This window comes from Pygoscelis adeliae, unplaced genomic scaffold, assembly GCF_000699105.1.
Source record: "Pygoscelis adeliae isolate BGI_AS28 unplaced genomic scaffold, ASM69910v1 Scaffold544, whole genome shotgun sequence".
In the NCBI taxonomy this organism is placed as follows: Eukaryota; Metazoa; Chordata; class Aves; order Sphenisciformes; family Spheniscidae; genus Pygoscelis; species Pygoscelis adeliae.
In genome coordinates this window covers 436,568-449,619 of record NW_008824715.1, presented here as the reverse complement: position 1 = coordinate 449,619, position 13,052 = coordinate 436,568, and the positions used below count along the sequence as shown (strand labels likewise).

At 53.3% G+C, this 13,052-nt stretch overlaps 1 protein-coding gene across 1 annotated transcript in view; it reads left to right on the top strand.

Moving 5' to 3' along the window:
• Positions 1 to 3,133, top strand: part of ETV5 (ets variant 5) — a 17,195-nt gene extending 14,062 nt beyond the window's left edge. Inside the window, exons 8-11 of the mRNA XM_009323200.1 lie at positions 466 to 569; positions 933 to 1,102; positions 1,940 to 2,041; positions 2,218 to 3,133. Of these exons, the coding sequence (XP_009321475.1) occupies positions 466 to 569; positions 933 to 1,102; positions 1,940 to 2,041; positions 2,218 to 2,439 (598 nt within the window). The 3' untranslated portion in view covers positions 2,440 to 3,133. The remainder of the gene's footprint in view (positions 1 to 465; positions 570 to 932; positions 1,103 to 1,939; positions 2,042 to 2,217) is intronic.
• The last annotated feature ends 9,919 nt before the right edge of the window (positions 3,134 to 13,052 follow it).

Here is a 13,052-nt window from a genome sequence, read left to right as displayed (position 1 = left end):
CCCCGCTTCCTCCTGCTCATGGGCATCCCTGGCATGTCCCATCCCTCCTTTGGGGCAGGCAGACCCCCCCTTGCAGCTGGTAGAGCTGCCAGGCACCCTGAAAATGCCTGTGAGAGCACCATGGCACTAGCAAGAGCCTGCATGCGAGTAGCACCAGCACTGCTGCTAAAAACAGGGCCTCTGCTGTCCAGCTGCCAGCCCCTGCGAGCGTGCCACAAGGGCACGGCTGTGCTGTGCCACGTAATCCAGGATAATGTGCCCGATGTAGCTGTTAAGAGGGTTTAGGTTTCCCCAGCTCCCTGGGATGGGGGGGGGGGAAAGAGCTGTGTGGCGCTCAGCTGGCAAGCCACTGCGATGCCACCGAAATAACTGGGGAGGTGGCTGCTCCTGGCACTGGGGAGTGGGGTCTTGGTGCTGGATTGGGCCAAGCCGGGGGTTTTTTGGGGTCTGGCTGGGGTGGTGGAGGGGCCCTGTGCTCACTGAAGGTCTTTTCCCCCTAGGATTTTCATATGAAAAGGACACGCGATTGTATTTTGATGACACGTGTGTGGTACCAGAGAGGCTGGAGGGTAAGAATCTGTCCCCAGAGGAGGGCTGGGGGGTGACCAGGGCTCGTGGAGGGAGATTTGGAGCTGGGCCCCATAGTGGCTGGCTTTTAAGACCAAGCTGTGCTGGTGCAGTGCTCTTGAGAGCTGCAGAGCATTGTCCCACAGGGCTGCTCGGCATCACCGCTGTGCCTTGTCCCTGCCACCACCCTGAGCCTCATCTGCCTGCAGTGCCATCCCCAGCACCTCTCCCTCTCCAACCCTGTGGCCTGATCCTGCACAGGGGATCCTGGCACAGGGGCGAGCCCAGTGTTGCTGTACGTGTTCTCTGCTGGGTGGCACAGCCAGAGCTGGGCTGTTTAACCAGCCATGTCTTGGTGCGGGCAGGTAAAGTGAAGCAGGAGCCCACCCTGTACCGTGAGGGCCCTCCCTACCAGCGGCGTGGGTCCCTGCAGCTCTGGCAGTTCCTGGTCACCCTCCTGGACGACCCTGCCAATGCCCACTTCATCGCTTGGACTGGCCGGGGCATGGAGTTCAAGCTGATTGAGCCTGAGGAGGTATGGGGGTTCCTGCCCCAGTGCCTGGCGTGCTGGAGCCAGGGCTGTAGCCTGGGAACAGCAGCGGGGAGAGCCTGGGGGTGCGGGTGGGGGGCTGGATCTTTCCCATGCAACACAGCAGTTCAGGCTCACACTTGAAGCGAGACATGTGTCTTACTCTCTGGGCAGCTTTTAAGGGTGAGAGAGAAAAGCCAGCCACCCATCTGCACTAAGCAGCCATAGAAACTTGCCTTTAATCTCCTCCGCTGCCTCTCGGCATGGTACGTGCTCTGCTCCCGGAGCCACCAGTGGTCACCAGCTGCAGTGGCGTTGCCTCTGTGCCGTGCCTTGGGTGTCTTGCTGAGACACATTGCTCAGCCATCGCTCCCTCCCTCCCAAACTGCTTCACACTGAGTCCCCAGCGGTGGCTCCATGCCGGCACAGTGCTGTGCCGGAGCGGTGTGGCTCTGCAGGAGGGTGACACAGAGGAAGAAGCTGTTTAGGCAGTAATTGAAAGCAGCTGTAGCACCAAGCTGTGCATTGTGGGTAATTACCCATAATATCTCTTATGCCATGCATGGAAATTGTGGTTTTTTGAAGCGGCTTTTTTGGCAGGCTCCCCTAATCAAATGTCTTTTGATTCGGCCCCTGGTTTGGTGCTGGCAGCCGGCGCTCAGAGCTGGAGCATTTATCGCAGCAAGTGGGGAACTTCTCCAGGACCACGGTGATGCTTTCACCCCTGGCTGCTCCAGCCCCCAGAAACAAGCCCCTACCCCACATTTTGGTTCTGATTTCCTTCAAGGGCCGATATCCAAGCCCCAGCTGGAGCCTTCATGGCTGCTGCCATTCTCCCCCCAGGTAGCGCGACGCTGGGGCATCCAGAAGAACCGGCCAGCCATGAACTATGACAAGCTCAGCCGCTCCCTGCGCTACTACTACGAGAAGGGCATCATGCAGAAGGCAAGTGACCCTGCTGCCACAGGGGGGTAGGTGGAGGGTGTGACTGTCCCCCACTATCACCCAGCATCCTGGGGCACAGCAGGAGGGGGGCTAGGTCCAGTGTTGGTTGTGCTGCGCTTGTTATTCCCTGGGGGGGGAGGTGCAGGGCACCTCTCATGCCCTTCTCCTCCTTGCAGGTGGCTGGCGAGCGGTACGTCTATAAGTTCGTCTGCGACCCTGATGCCCTCTTTTCCATGGCCTACCCCGACAACCAGCGCCCCTTCCTGAAGACGGAGCCTGACTGCCCGGTGCCTGAGGAGGAGACAGTGCCGCTGACACACTTTGAGGACAGCCCAGCGTACCTCCTGGAGATGGATCCCTGCGGCAGCCTTCCCTACGCGGAGGGCTTCGCTTACTGACTCAGCCAGCTGGCAGAGCCACGAGCACTAGCACATCCACTTTGGGCAAATACGGTTTTCTAAAGAATATTTTTTTGCTTTTCATAAGGAAAAAAAAACCAAACCAACAAATCACACGCGTGCACACACAAATTGGAGGAATCTAAAATGCCCCCTGTGTGTCACCGCCGAATTCCCACCCTTACTCTCCAAGGGCTAGTGCATAGGACTGCCCGTGGCTGCCACCTCCTGTCAAGCATTGGCGCAATGTTTTGGGGTGACGGGAGCTAAAGATGCAGTCTCTGACCCAGGCCCCATTCCTCGCCAGCACTGTGAGGGCTGACAGCTTCAGCAATGCCCCGGGACTGGGCTGAGCCAGTGTGGCCCCCTAGTGAATTGTCATGACAATCTGCTTTGCATCAAGCACGATCTGCGTAGCTGCCTTGTGTGGTGGAAAGGGCTTTGATTTGCACAGAGGAGGGATGCGGGGGGGGTCATCTGGGCCAGCACCCCAGGGCTGATGTGCACAGCATCCTACCCCAACCCTGAGGAGCCTCCTGCCTTCTTCCCGAACTGACTCTCCCTGCCCCACCCTCGTGATATAACCTGATATAATAGTTTCCCAGCCCCACTGGGTCCTCTCTGTGCCCCTCTCACTCCTCCTCCCCAGCTCCGGCTGTGTGCCATGGGTTGCATTTCGGGGGAGGAGACCCTGACACTATCTCCCTCCCTCCCTTCCCCTTTCTTTTTTCTTCTTTTTCTTTCTTTTTTATGTTTTAGGGGGGAAAAAAAGGTTTCTAAACTGTTTTTTGTAGATTTTTTTGTATTTTAAGGCAAAGCTATTTTTTGCAGCCTGGCTGCTGTTCCCAGAGCCCCTGGGGACGCCCCCCCGGCTTTCCCGGTGGCTTGCCGGGATGGCTGCTGAAGTATCTGGTCCACTCCATTTCACCGCTCAAGTTCTCTTTCCCAGGGGAGCCAGGACTGAACCATGGTGCCAGCTCAGCTGTGGTCCCCCGCTGCTCGGCATGGCCTCGGAGCTGGGCTGTAAGGCTGCAGTCGGCAGGGGCGGTGGGGTCCCCCACCCCGTTTCCCAGGTAACCTGCTTCCCTCCAGCTCCCCTCTCCCTGCTGCACCTCCTAACACTCCTCCATCATTCATATATCCATACCTGCCTATCCCCCCACTGGCTACATGTTTTTGTTGTAAATGCTGTATAGGAATTTTTTTCTCTTCCTTAGTTAGCTTTGGTTGGATTTTTTTTTTTTCTTCTGACTGATTCATTCATTTTTTGGGGAAGTATGAAGATTAACTCTAGGTAGACTCAGTTGCTCTCCTCACAGTGGCTGCAGTGGCCTGTACCTGTGGGGAGCATTTGGTTGCGGGAACCCTACCTTGGGGACAGGGTTTTAACCATTTGCTCAGTGTGGCAGGTCTACAGTGCCGAAGGGGTTAATCTGAGGACTAGTTTGAAATAATCTTTACTCAAGCAGGGCTATGTATCTCCTGCAAAGCTGCATTACATTCTGTACTATGTACAATAAAGGATCTTGCTTTCTGTTCCTCCCTGCCTGCCTGGGCCCCTGCTTTCCCTGTGCTGTGGGATACTGCTCAAGCTGGGAGGGAGCCTCTGGATGTGCTGGTGGGGGCAGAAGTGGTCCAGGGTATGGCCTGTTGCTTGTCCTTCATAGGAGCTGCGTCCAAGTGGGGGTGCAGGTCCCCAGGTCAGGGCTGCCCTCTCCCCAGCTCCCTGTCTTCTCCCCAGTCCTGGGGCTGTTGCTTCTGGGTCTGGATGCTGCTGTGGCTTTCACAAAGCCACATCCAGTGAGAGGATCCATTTGAAACAGTGGCAGCTTCTGCCCACCAAGGTGCAATTTAATATTGCCTCTTCCCAAGGGTTTCTCAGCTAGTGGGTCCAGCTACCTCTGTCCCCTTTGCTCTCCCCTGGAAAGCCAGGCCCCCTGCCGTCAAGCAGGGCTAAAGGTGGTGGGAACCTCTCATCATTGGCACCCAGAGAGGAAAGCCCCTTCAGGAGCTTCTGGCAGTGGTCCCCCAGCACTTACTGGCCCCATTTCTAGCCTGGGAAAAATCCCTATAGAGCAGCAGGGTCTGCAAAAGGCTGAAGGAGGTGGGTGGAGGGCAAGGGCTGCTCCACAAGGACTTGACTCAGTTGAAGGGTCTGTGTTTCCCCTGACGGCCTGGAAAAAAGCTCAAACACCCTAGAACTGCCCAGTCATGTTGGCCTCTATTTTAGTTGCTCAAAGCAGGCTCAGCTGTGGTGTCTACTGGCTCCTAGCCCCATCCCTGTGCAGGGTGGTGGGGCAATGCTGCTGGAGACACCGATGGCTCTTCTCTTGCAGGCTTTTTTCACAGACCGGCCAAACTCCATCCCTAGACATGTCAGTGGAGAGAAGGAAGGTCCTTGCGTGCTGCAATGTTTTTATATAGAATCATAGAATCATTTAAGTTGGAGAAGACCTTTAAGATCATTGATTCCACCTGTTAACCTAGCACTGCCAAGTCCACCACTAAACCATGTCCCTAAGCACCACATCTACACGTCTTTTAAATACTTCCAGGGATGGTGACTGCACCACTTCCCTGGGTAGCCTGTTCCAGCGCCTGACAACCCTTTCGGTGAAGAAATTTTTCCTCATGTCCAATCTAACCCTCCCCTGGCGCAACTTGAGGCCATTTCCTCTCGTCCTATCACCAGTTACTTGGGAAAAGAGACCCACACCCACCTCACTACAACCTCCTTTCAGGTGGTTGTAGAGCATGATAAGGTCTCCCCTCAGCCTCCTTTTCTCCAGGCTAAACACCCCCAGTTCCCTCAGCCGCTCCTCATAAGACTTGTTCTCCAGACCCTTCACCAGCTTCGTTGCCCTTCTCTGGACACACTCCAGCACCTCGACGTCCTTCTTGTAGTGAGGGACCCAAAACTGAACACAGTATTCGAGGTGCGGCCTCACCAGGGCCGAGTACAGGGGCACGATCACTTCCCTACGCCTGCTGGCCACACTATTGCTGATACAAGCCAGGATGCCATTGGCCTTCTTGGCCACCTGGACACACTGCCGGCTCATGTTCAGCCAGCTGTCGACCAACACCCCCAGGTCCTTTTCCGACAGGCAGCTCTCCAGCCACTCTTCCCCAAGCCTGTAGCGCTGCATGGGGTTGTTGTGGCCGAAGTGCAGGACCCGGCACTTGGCCTTGTTGAATCTCATACAGTTGGCCTGGGCCCATGGATCCAGCCTGTCCAGGTCCCTATGCAGAGCCTTCCTACCCTCGAGCAGATCAACACTGCCGCCCAACTTGGTGTCGTCTGCAAACTGACTGAGGATGCACTCGATCCCCTCGTCCAGATCATTGATAAAGATATTGAACAGAACTGGCCCCAAAACTGAGCCCTTGGGAACACTGCGCGTGACCGGCCGCCAACTGGATTGAACTCCATTCACCACGGCTCTCTGGGCCCAGCCGTCCAGCCAGTTTTTTACCCAGCAAAGAGTATGACCGTCCAAGCCATGAGCAGCCAGTTTCTCTAGGAGAATGCTGTGGGAGACGGTGTCAAAGGCCTTACTGAAGTCCAGGTAGACCACATCCACAGCCTTTCCCTCATCCACTAGGTGGGTCACCTGGTCACAGAAGGAGATCAGGTTGGTCAAGCAGTACCTGCCTTTCATGAACCCGTGCTGGCTGGGCCTGATCCCCTGGTTGTCCTATACGTGTTGTGTGATGGCACTGCTCCATAACCTTCCCCAGATCCGAGGTCAGGCTGACAGGACTGTAGTTCCCCAGATCTTCCTTCCAGCCCTTATTGTAGATGGGCATCACATCCAGTCAGCTGGGACCTTCCCGGTCCCACCTCACCTCAATCCACTCCTGGCCACTAGGCACGTTGCTAATAGCTCCTTGAGCTACTCTTCTTCTTTCTTCGTGCCTGAAGTATTAGGCTGAGCAGAGAAGCATGGCCGTCTCCTAGCCCAGGCAGGGCAAAGCAGTGTCCCAAACATCTAGCAATGAACCAATTCACCCAGCATGAAGCCTTCCAGGAGTTAAATGAGCTGCTCAGCCCCTGAAGATATCTCCTTGTACTCCGTAGGGAGCTCCATGGCACCAAGCCTTGGTGTTTTGGCAAGCAAGCCTCTAACTGATGGTCAAGTAGGCTCTCCTGTATGGGCAACCTGTGGCCATCTAGCACCAGGGAGACATTCAGGTGGGAAGGAGCCTCAGGGCAAGTCCTCCTCGCTGTGCTGGGGCCAGGGACTGCGGCAGGACCACTGGGCACCCACAGGCAGCAGCGCTGGCTGCACCCTGCACCCACACGGGGCTCTCAGTACAGTGAAATCCCCTGGCCTGGGCGCATACCCATAGCTCGTGCCAGCCTCCCAACCCTACCCAATTTTTATTTTCTACAAATCTTTGTCCTCTGCCTAAGACTGCAAAAATCAAGTTAAACAGGAGGGGATGTGAAAAACCTTGCTGGCAATCTGAGCTCCAGACAGTGCCCAGTAATCCCACCTCGATGGGGATTTCAGCAGACCAAGTCCTGGTGCTCAGGATGGAGCAAGGGGAAAATGGGGCCACCGGCACCGCTGTCGGCAGGCAGATGGCCTAGGGCAGCAGGACCTCAACCCAACAGCACGGCCAGTGTGTGGGACCAGTTATGGACAGTGAGGAAGAGCAGGTAAGGTAAAGCCTTTCAAAGCCTTCATCAAGCAGCTTGTCACACCACAACCCAACCAGCTCTGCAAAGCCTCCTGCGGGCAGGGCTGGGGTGGGGGGCAAGAGCAACCCATGCACTGCTCTTGCTAAAGGGTGAGGATAGGAAAAGAGGTGTTTTTCTGTTCCAGCCCGTCAGCACGGGACAAAAGGGTTCAGACCCTGGAGGATTTGATACCACACTGGCTTTTAAGTACTCAGGTCATCAAGAATTTGCTCCTCGTTTGATACTGCTGCACATCACGCCTCCCTCTCCTGCATATTCCTAATGTCAGCATTTCCCCTTTCATAGTGCTTGCACCAAAGAGAACCCCAACCCTTCTTTGTGCATGAAGCGCCTAGTATTCTGCTAGCCTGGTCCTTTAACATAGTACCAAAACACTGCTGAAACCATGGCATTACATGTATTCCTTGTTGACTATATACCTACCAGAGTTTATATTCCAACTTTTGATGATGAATAGAAAACACTATGTTATTCACATTAATTAATTGCACCCCGATAAAAACCATTGATGGAGTGGTTGGCAAATAGTTTCCCTGATGCTTAACACTTTCCAAGCCTTAACAGATTGAAGACTGTAACAATGCTAATAACCAAAACCTTCCAAGGACTTTTTCATTAAAGTCAGAACATATGATTAGAAATGTTAACAGTCTGACCGATGGGTGTAGGAGCCACCATTCTCCCCAGTCCTGATTAATACACTTGTAAGGGAATATTGAAACTACTATACATTCTGTCAATTTATACTTAATTATTTCCCGGCCAGCTTTCCCCAGTTTATGTACTGAGCATGATGTCACATGGTATGGAATGTCCCTTTGGCTGGTTTGGCTGTGCCCCCTCCCAGCTTCTTGTGCACCTCCAGCCTTCTCAGTTGGTAAAGCATGGAAAACTAAAAAGGCCTTGGCCAGTGTAAGCATTACCTAGCAACAACTAAAACATGGGTGCCTTACCAACTTTGTTCTCATCCTAAATCCAAAACACAGCACTGTACCAGCTACTAGGAAGGAAATTAACTCTATCCCTGCCAAAACCAGGACACTTGGCCACAGTCCAGCATGCAGTGGGATGGGGAACCAGGCTGGGGAGCACCACCAGGGCCACCGCCGCTTCCCTCCAGGTCTGGGAATGGCCGGGGCCTCCACTGCTCCATCCCCAGGACTGACCACCTTGGTCCCCTCCTTGCACACCCCAGCATCATCTGCCTCCTGCCTTCCTCCCGCTCCCCCCCAGGCTGCTGGGGAGGATGATGAGGAGTGAGCAGAGAGGATGGGAAGGACGAAGCAGCATTTTGGGGAGGATTCAGGCATCCAGGCTGGGCAAAACCCTGGTGCTGGTGTCAGCCTCTCCAACCCTCCACATCACTGCTTCCACCTCCCACTCAGGTTGTGGGGTAACAAGACCATTGGTGATTCAGGCTCAACAACAATTTGTGATATTATGTGAGCAGATATTAAAATGGCAGCTGGTATTGAATGGGGATAAATGTGTTTTTCCCATTTTCTTCTCTTTACAGTTTTATAATGTGCACCAAGCTATTCCCTCCCTGGAATAAGAGCTCAGCTTTACCAGATAGTCCAAAAGCTGTTCAACTGAGAGGTGCATGTTAAAAATTATTTGGAAAAGAGGAGTCCATAAAAGGGAGAACATCATTACAGCCCTCTACACATCTATAATTCACTGACTGCATTTCTGCTCTCCCCATCTCAGAAGGATATAGCTGGACTGGAAAATGTTCAAAAAGCAATAGAGATAGCCAAAGGTCTGCAGTGGCTCTTATACAGAAGTGTATAAATAGTCTAGCAGTTCCGTCTGGGGCACGATTTGTGGCTCAGGGACTTCATATTTAATAGTCCATCCCTGACTGGAAGAGCATTTGTGGGAAGAATTACTGCCCACATGGCTTGTTCTTTCAGCAGCCAGCAGGCCCGGCAAGCCCAGCACGGCCACCAAGACCAGAGGTGCCGCATGGTCAGAGGCTGCTCTGCACAAGCAGCGAGACACAGCTCCCACCTGGCCAGCGTCCCTTTGGCCCTCATGGTGGCCTCACGCCTGGGCTTTGCAGCTTTTGTGTCTGGCTGCCCTGGCCAGGGAGGTAGGTCATCACATTGCAGCAACTCCTCTCTTCCCTAGTTCTTCAAACATTTGATTTTTTTCAATAAGTGGGTTAATTTGGCTTTTAAATACCTGGAGTGACATGAGTGGCTGCATGTGTGAAGCCAACTTCAATATGGGTGAGCTCCAGCAAAAAAAAGGAAAAATTTGGGCTCACGAGTAATTAAAAGGTGAGGACCATCCACCCACCAGCCATTGTGCTATCACTCAGGGGTGTGCAGGGCACACAGCTCCCTTCGCATCAGTCTGGCACTAACTCATGGCTATCCATCTTCTGCTCCTGGCCACCATGGTGTTTTGTGGCCCTGCAGCACAGTGTGGTAGCACAGCTGGAAAGCTCTTTGGTATCCAAAATGTGATTGTTTTATACCCACAGGCTGGAGCACTCACATGGTAGGGAGGACTTCAGCTCCAGCCTTTGTCCTGGGGCTTTATTCTCCTTTAGGCTACAGGCGGGCAGACTTTCACAGGAGATGGGGGTCCAGATCACTGACTCCAAGTCTCCCACTCCTGGGCAGGCTGTAGGTAGACTGAGACCACTGAAACCACCTTCTCCTGTGCTTCCATTGAAAAGAAAGCGGGGGCTGCACAAATACCTTGGAGTGTCTGAGCCCTCCAGTGCTGAGTTTCCAGCCACTCACAAGGCAATAATACCATAATAAGCCACTAAGTGGCTTTTGAAACCATTAGCCAATTGCTGCATTAAATGCTCTCAGTGCCATGGGGGAGGCTCCATCATTCCTCGGCCCCTTTTCGGAGAGGCATCAACAAAGAGCTTTCCAGAGGCTTAGGTGGTGGTGGTAGGGGGGTGCCTCCACCTCGTTGCAGCAGGAGCAAGCTGGGGTGAGGTCCCCCTTGCACTGGCAGCACGCAGTGGCGACCAGCTCACCCATCTGTGTGCACAGCCCTCCGGCCAGGATGGGGTCCTGGGTGGGGGAGACCCACAGTGTGGGCAAGCCAAAGCAAAAGGTGCAAGTGGGAGGTTTTGTTTCAGTTGGCAATGAAGTCAGGGAGAGGGACTGGAGGAGGGAGTCAGGGACTTGTCTGGCATACAAGTAATCAGCTGCGACATCTTATTTTGAAGGCTTTTTCGTTTAATATCAATAAAACTATCCTGGAGAGAACAGGTAGCAACTGAGGCCAGAAACCATGAGCTCCCACAATATTGGGCTAGCATAGCTGTTACCCTTGCAAGGGCTAGCCAAGCTGATCATCCATCTCCCTGCCATAAACTTTGCTAGGAGTTGTGAGGGCATCCAGTGAAAGGTCTTCAAATGGCGTACCTAGGCCAACCCTTGTGCCAGCCTGGGCAGCATCCCTAGGCCTGGCACCTTCCAAGGGCCGTTCCCTGCCTGCTGCCCCAACGCTTTCCCCTGCAAGGCTGCAAGAGGACATGCTGAGGGTGACCTGCACCCAGGCTTGCAGGAACCTCTTTAAAAAATCAGCTCTTGGCTTCTTGGCTGCCTCAGACCCAGGAGAGGGCAGCAGCAGCCCAGGCTGCAGCCTCAGCTACCCTTTCTGAAGCTCGTCTTCATCTCCTAAGCTGCTCAGAGAAAGCTGAGAAAGAAAAGCAGTGTATGGAAGGAGCAAGCAAAACACAAAAACCCAGTGGGCAGGCTAGCGGCACTCTCTTGGGCCTCAAAATTGTTTGCTTTCAAGGTAGAAGTGGAAAGAAAATGGTCTTTGACAACAAACTGGAGTGCCAGGGCTTTCCATGGCAGTCTTTCATTCTTTTGATTTTGATCACTGTACAGATGCTTTTTACAGCACCAGAAAATAAGGTGGTGATGCTGGGGAATGTTCCCAATAGAGGTGGAAGGTAAGACATGCAGTGCATGCACTTCACGCTGTCGCAGAGATGCTAAAAGCCCATGAGATCCTGCTCTGGAGCTCTTGTGGCTTCACTCTGAGCACTTCAGGATACTAAAACATGATTACCAGCACTTCATGGGCACACCGGCTGCCTTTCCCTTGCTGAGCTGGCTGCCCCTGAAAGGGAAGGTAGGAAACAGGAGAAGTTTCTACTTCTCCACCTTGGTACCCTGAACACGGGTTCCCTCCCAGCCTGGTCTGAGGTTCACAACTGAACGCCATGAAACCCGTACTGCACATCTTCACTTGCAGCATCACCTTTTTAGGTCAGCATCTCCCCGTGCAGCTGTGGCCCTGCCTTTCAGCTCAGCCAGTTGGGTAGCACCTTCCTGGTTTTACTGGATGAGATCACCAGGATGAGTCATGTAGCAGGTGAGTGGGAGGAGGCCATCCTTACAGTCACACTGAAATCCTAACCACCGCTTTGACAACACGTACGGAGCCAACCTGGCTTTTGCTGCCGGCGCTTCCATTTCTGTGTGTGTTGGTCTTCCCCATGGCATATGGGCCACAGCGTATCCCTCTCCTGGCTTGCAGCATAAGGCTGAGCCCGCAGCCATGTGGCCTCCGTTCTGAGTCAGGCTCAATTGATTCCTTTGATTCTTTCTTTCTTTCCTTTTTTTTAGTTCACACCCTCTGAAATCACAGCAAAGTGCAAAATTGTTGCTTACCAAAGCTGTTCTTCTGAAATGAGTCATTAAAGAAGGAGCCTTGTCACTCTGCCAGACACAGCCTGGTTGCTTCTCTAAATGTAACGACATGAGAAAACACCACGAGAAAACACCTTGCTGCTCCGTTTGGGGTTCAACCTGCCTGCACCCCAGGTGTTACCCAGCCTCCATCCAGAGCCTGGACAGAGTAACTCCTGCATTATTCCCACCTCTTAGATGACCAGCGCTTTTCACTCCATTTTTGGGTGATGGCCTCGCACATCTGTAAGCTGGCTCTGATTCTATTCCTTTAATTGTGCCCGCAACCAGGAGCTCTTGCATGTCTTTATGGCTTGGAGCACGGATGGTGTTCATGGCGGGGGGGGGTCTGCTAAGGAGATCCACATGTCCCATTGTGTGTGCTGGGAAAGCCTCTGTGAGCTACTGAACTTGAAGCTGATGGGCTGATGAATGCAATGGTCCTCAACGCTTGTAGGTGCGGTAACATTTTAGTGATGCCATGCTTTGTACCAGGCTAGCAGCTTGTTTGGGGAGCTACCACTGTGTCCAGAACTCCTGCAAAATAGATCTTTTATTCTTTTATTCAGAAAAACATTCAGCCAAATTCAGTCTTGCCTCTTCCATCCACCACTCCCTCCCTGGTGGCACCAGGGCAGAGGAGAGGCTGTGGAAGGAAGGAGCAGCAATAACATCTTCACATCTGATGCTGCATCCACACCAGCTATTGGGAGGCATTACAAAAATCACAGCCAAACTTTTGAATCTATGAGGGCCACCAGATTTATGCACCAAATCAGTATCAGAAACAGGAGTCAGATACGGGTCTTTTGGAAGCTTGTCTCATGTGTCTAGTGCGAGACCAAGAGCACATGTGAAGCTAGACCTACTTTCCATGACTGCTCTTAGTTCCCTATCTCCCTTTGTAGTCTGGAGCTGACATAGCCCCAGAAAAGCATTGCTTAGGTGCCTCTTGTTCATCTCCACCCAGCTGTAAGCAGCTCACAGCAAGCTGCAGAGCACAGATCCCTGAATTTTCCTTCTTTGTTCTTTCCTCTCCTCCACAGAGACTCCCCAGCCGAACCCTGTGATGGAGCCTCTGGCCTGGATGCTGGGCACCTGGTCCTCAGACCTTCCCTACAACAAAGCCCTTCCAGGACCTGGAAGAAGTGCACATCTCTTATGTGGGGCAGCCCATGCTCAACTTCTCCTAAGTCCAGAGGTGTGTTGGCAGCAGCTTTTGGCTTGCA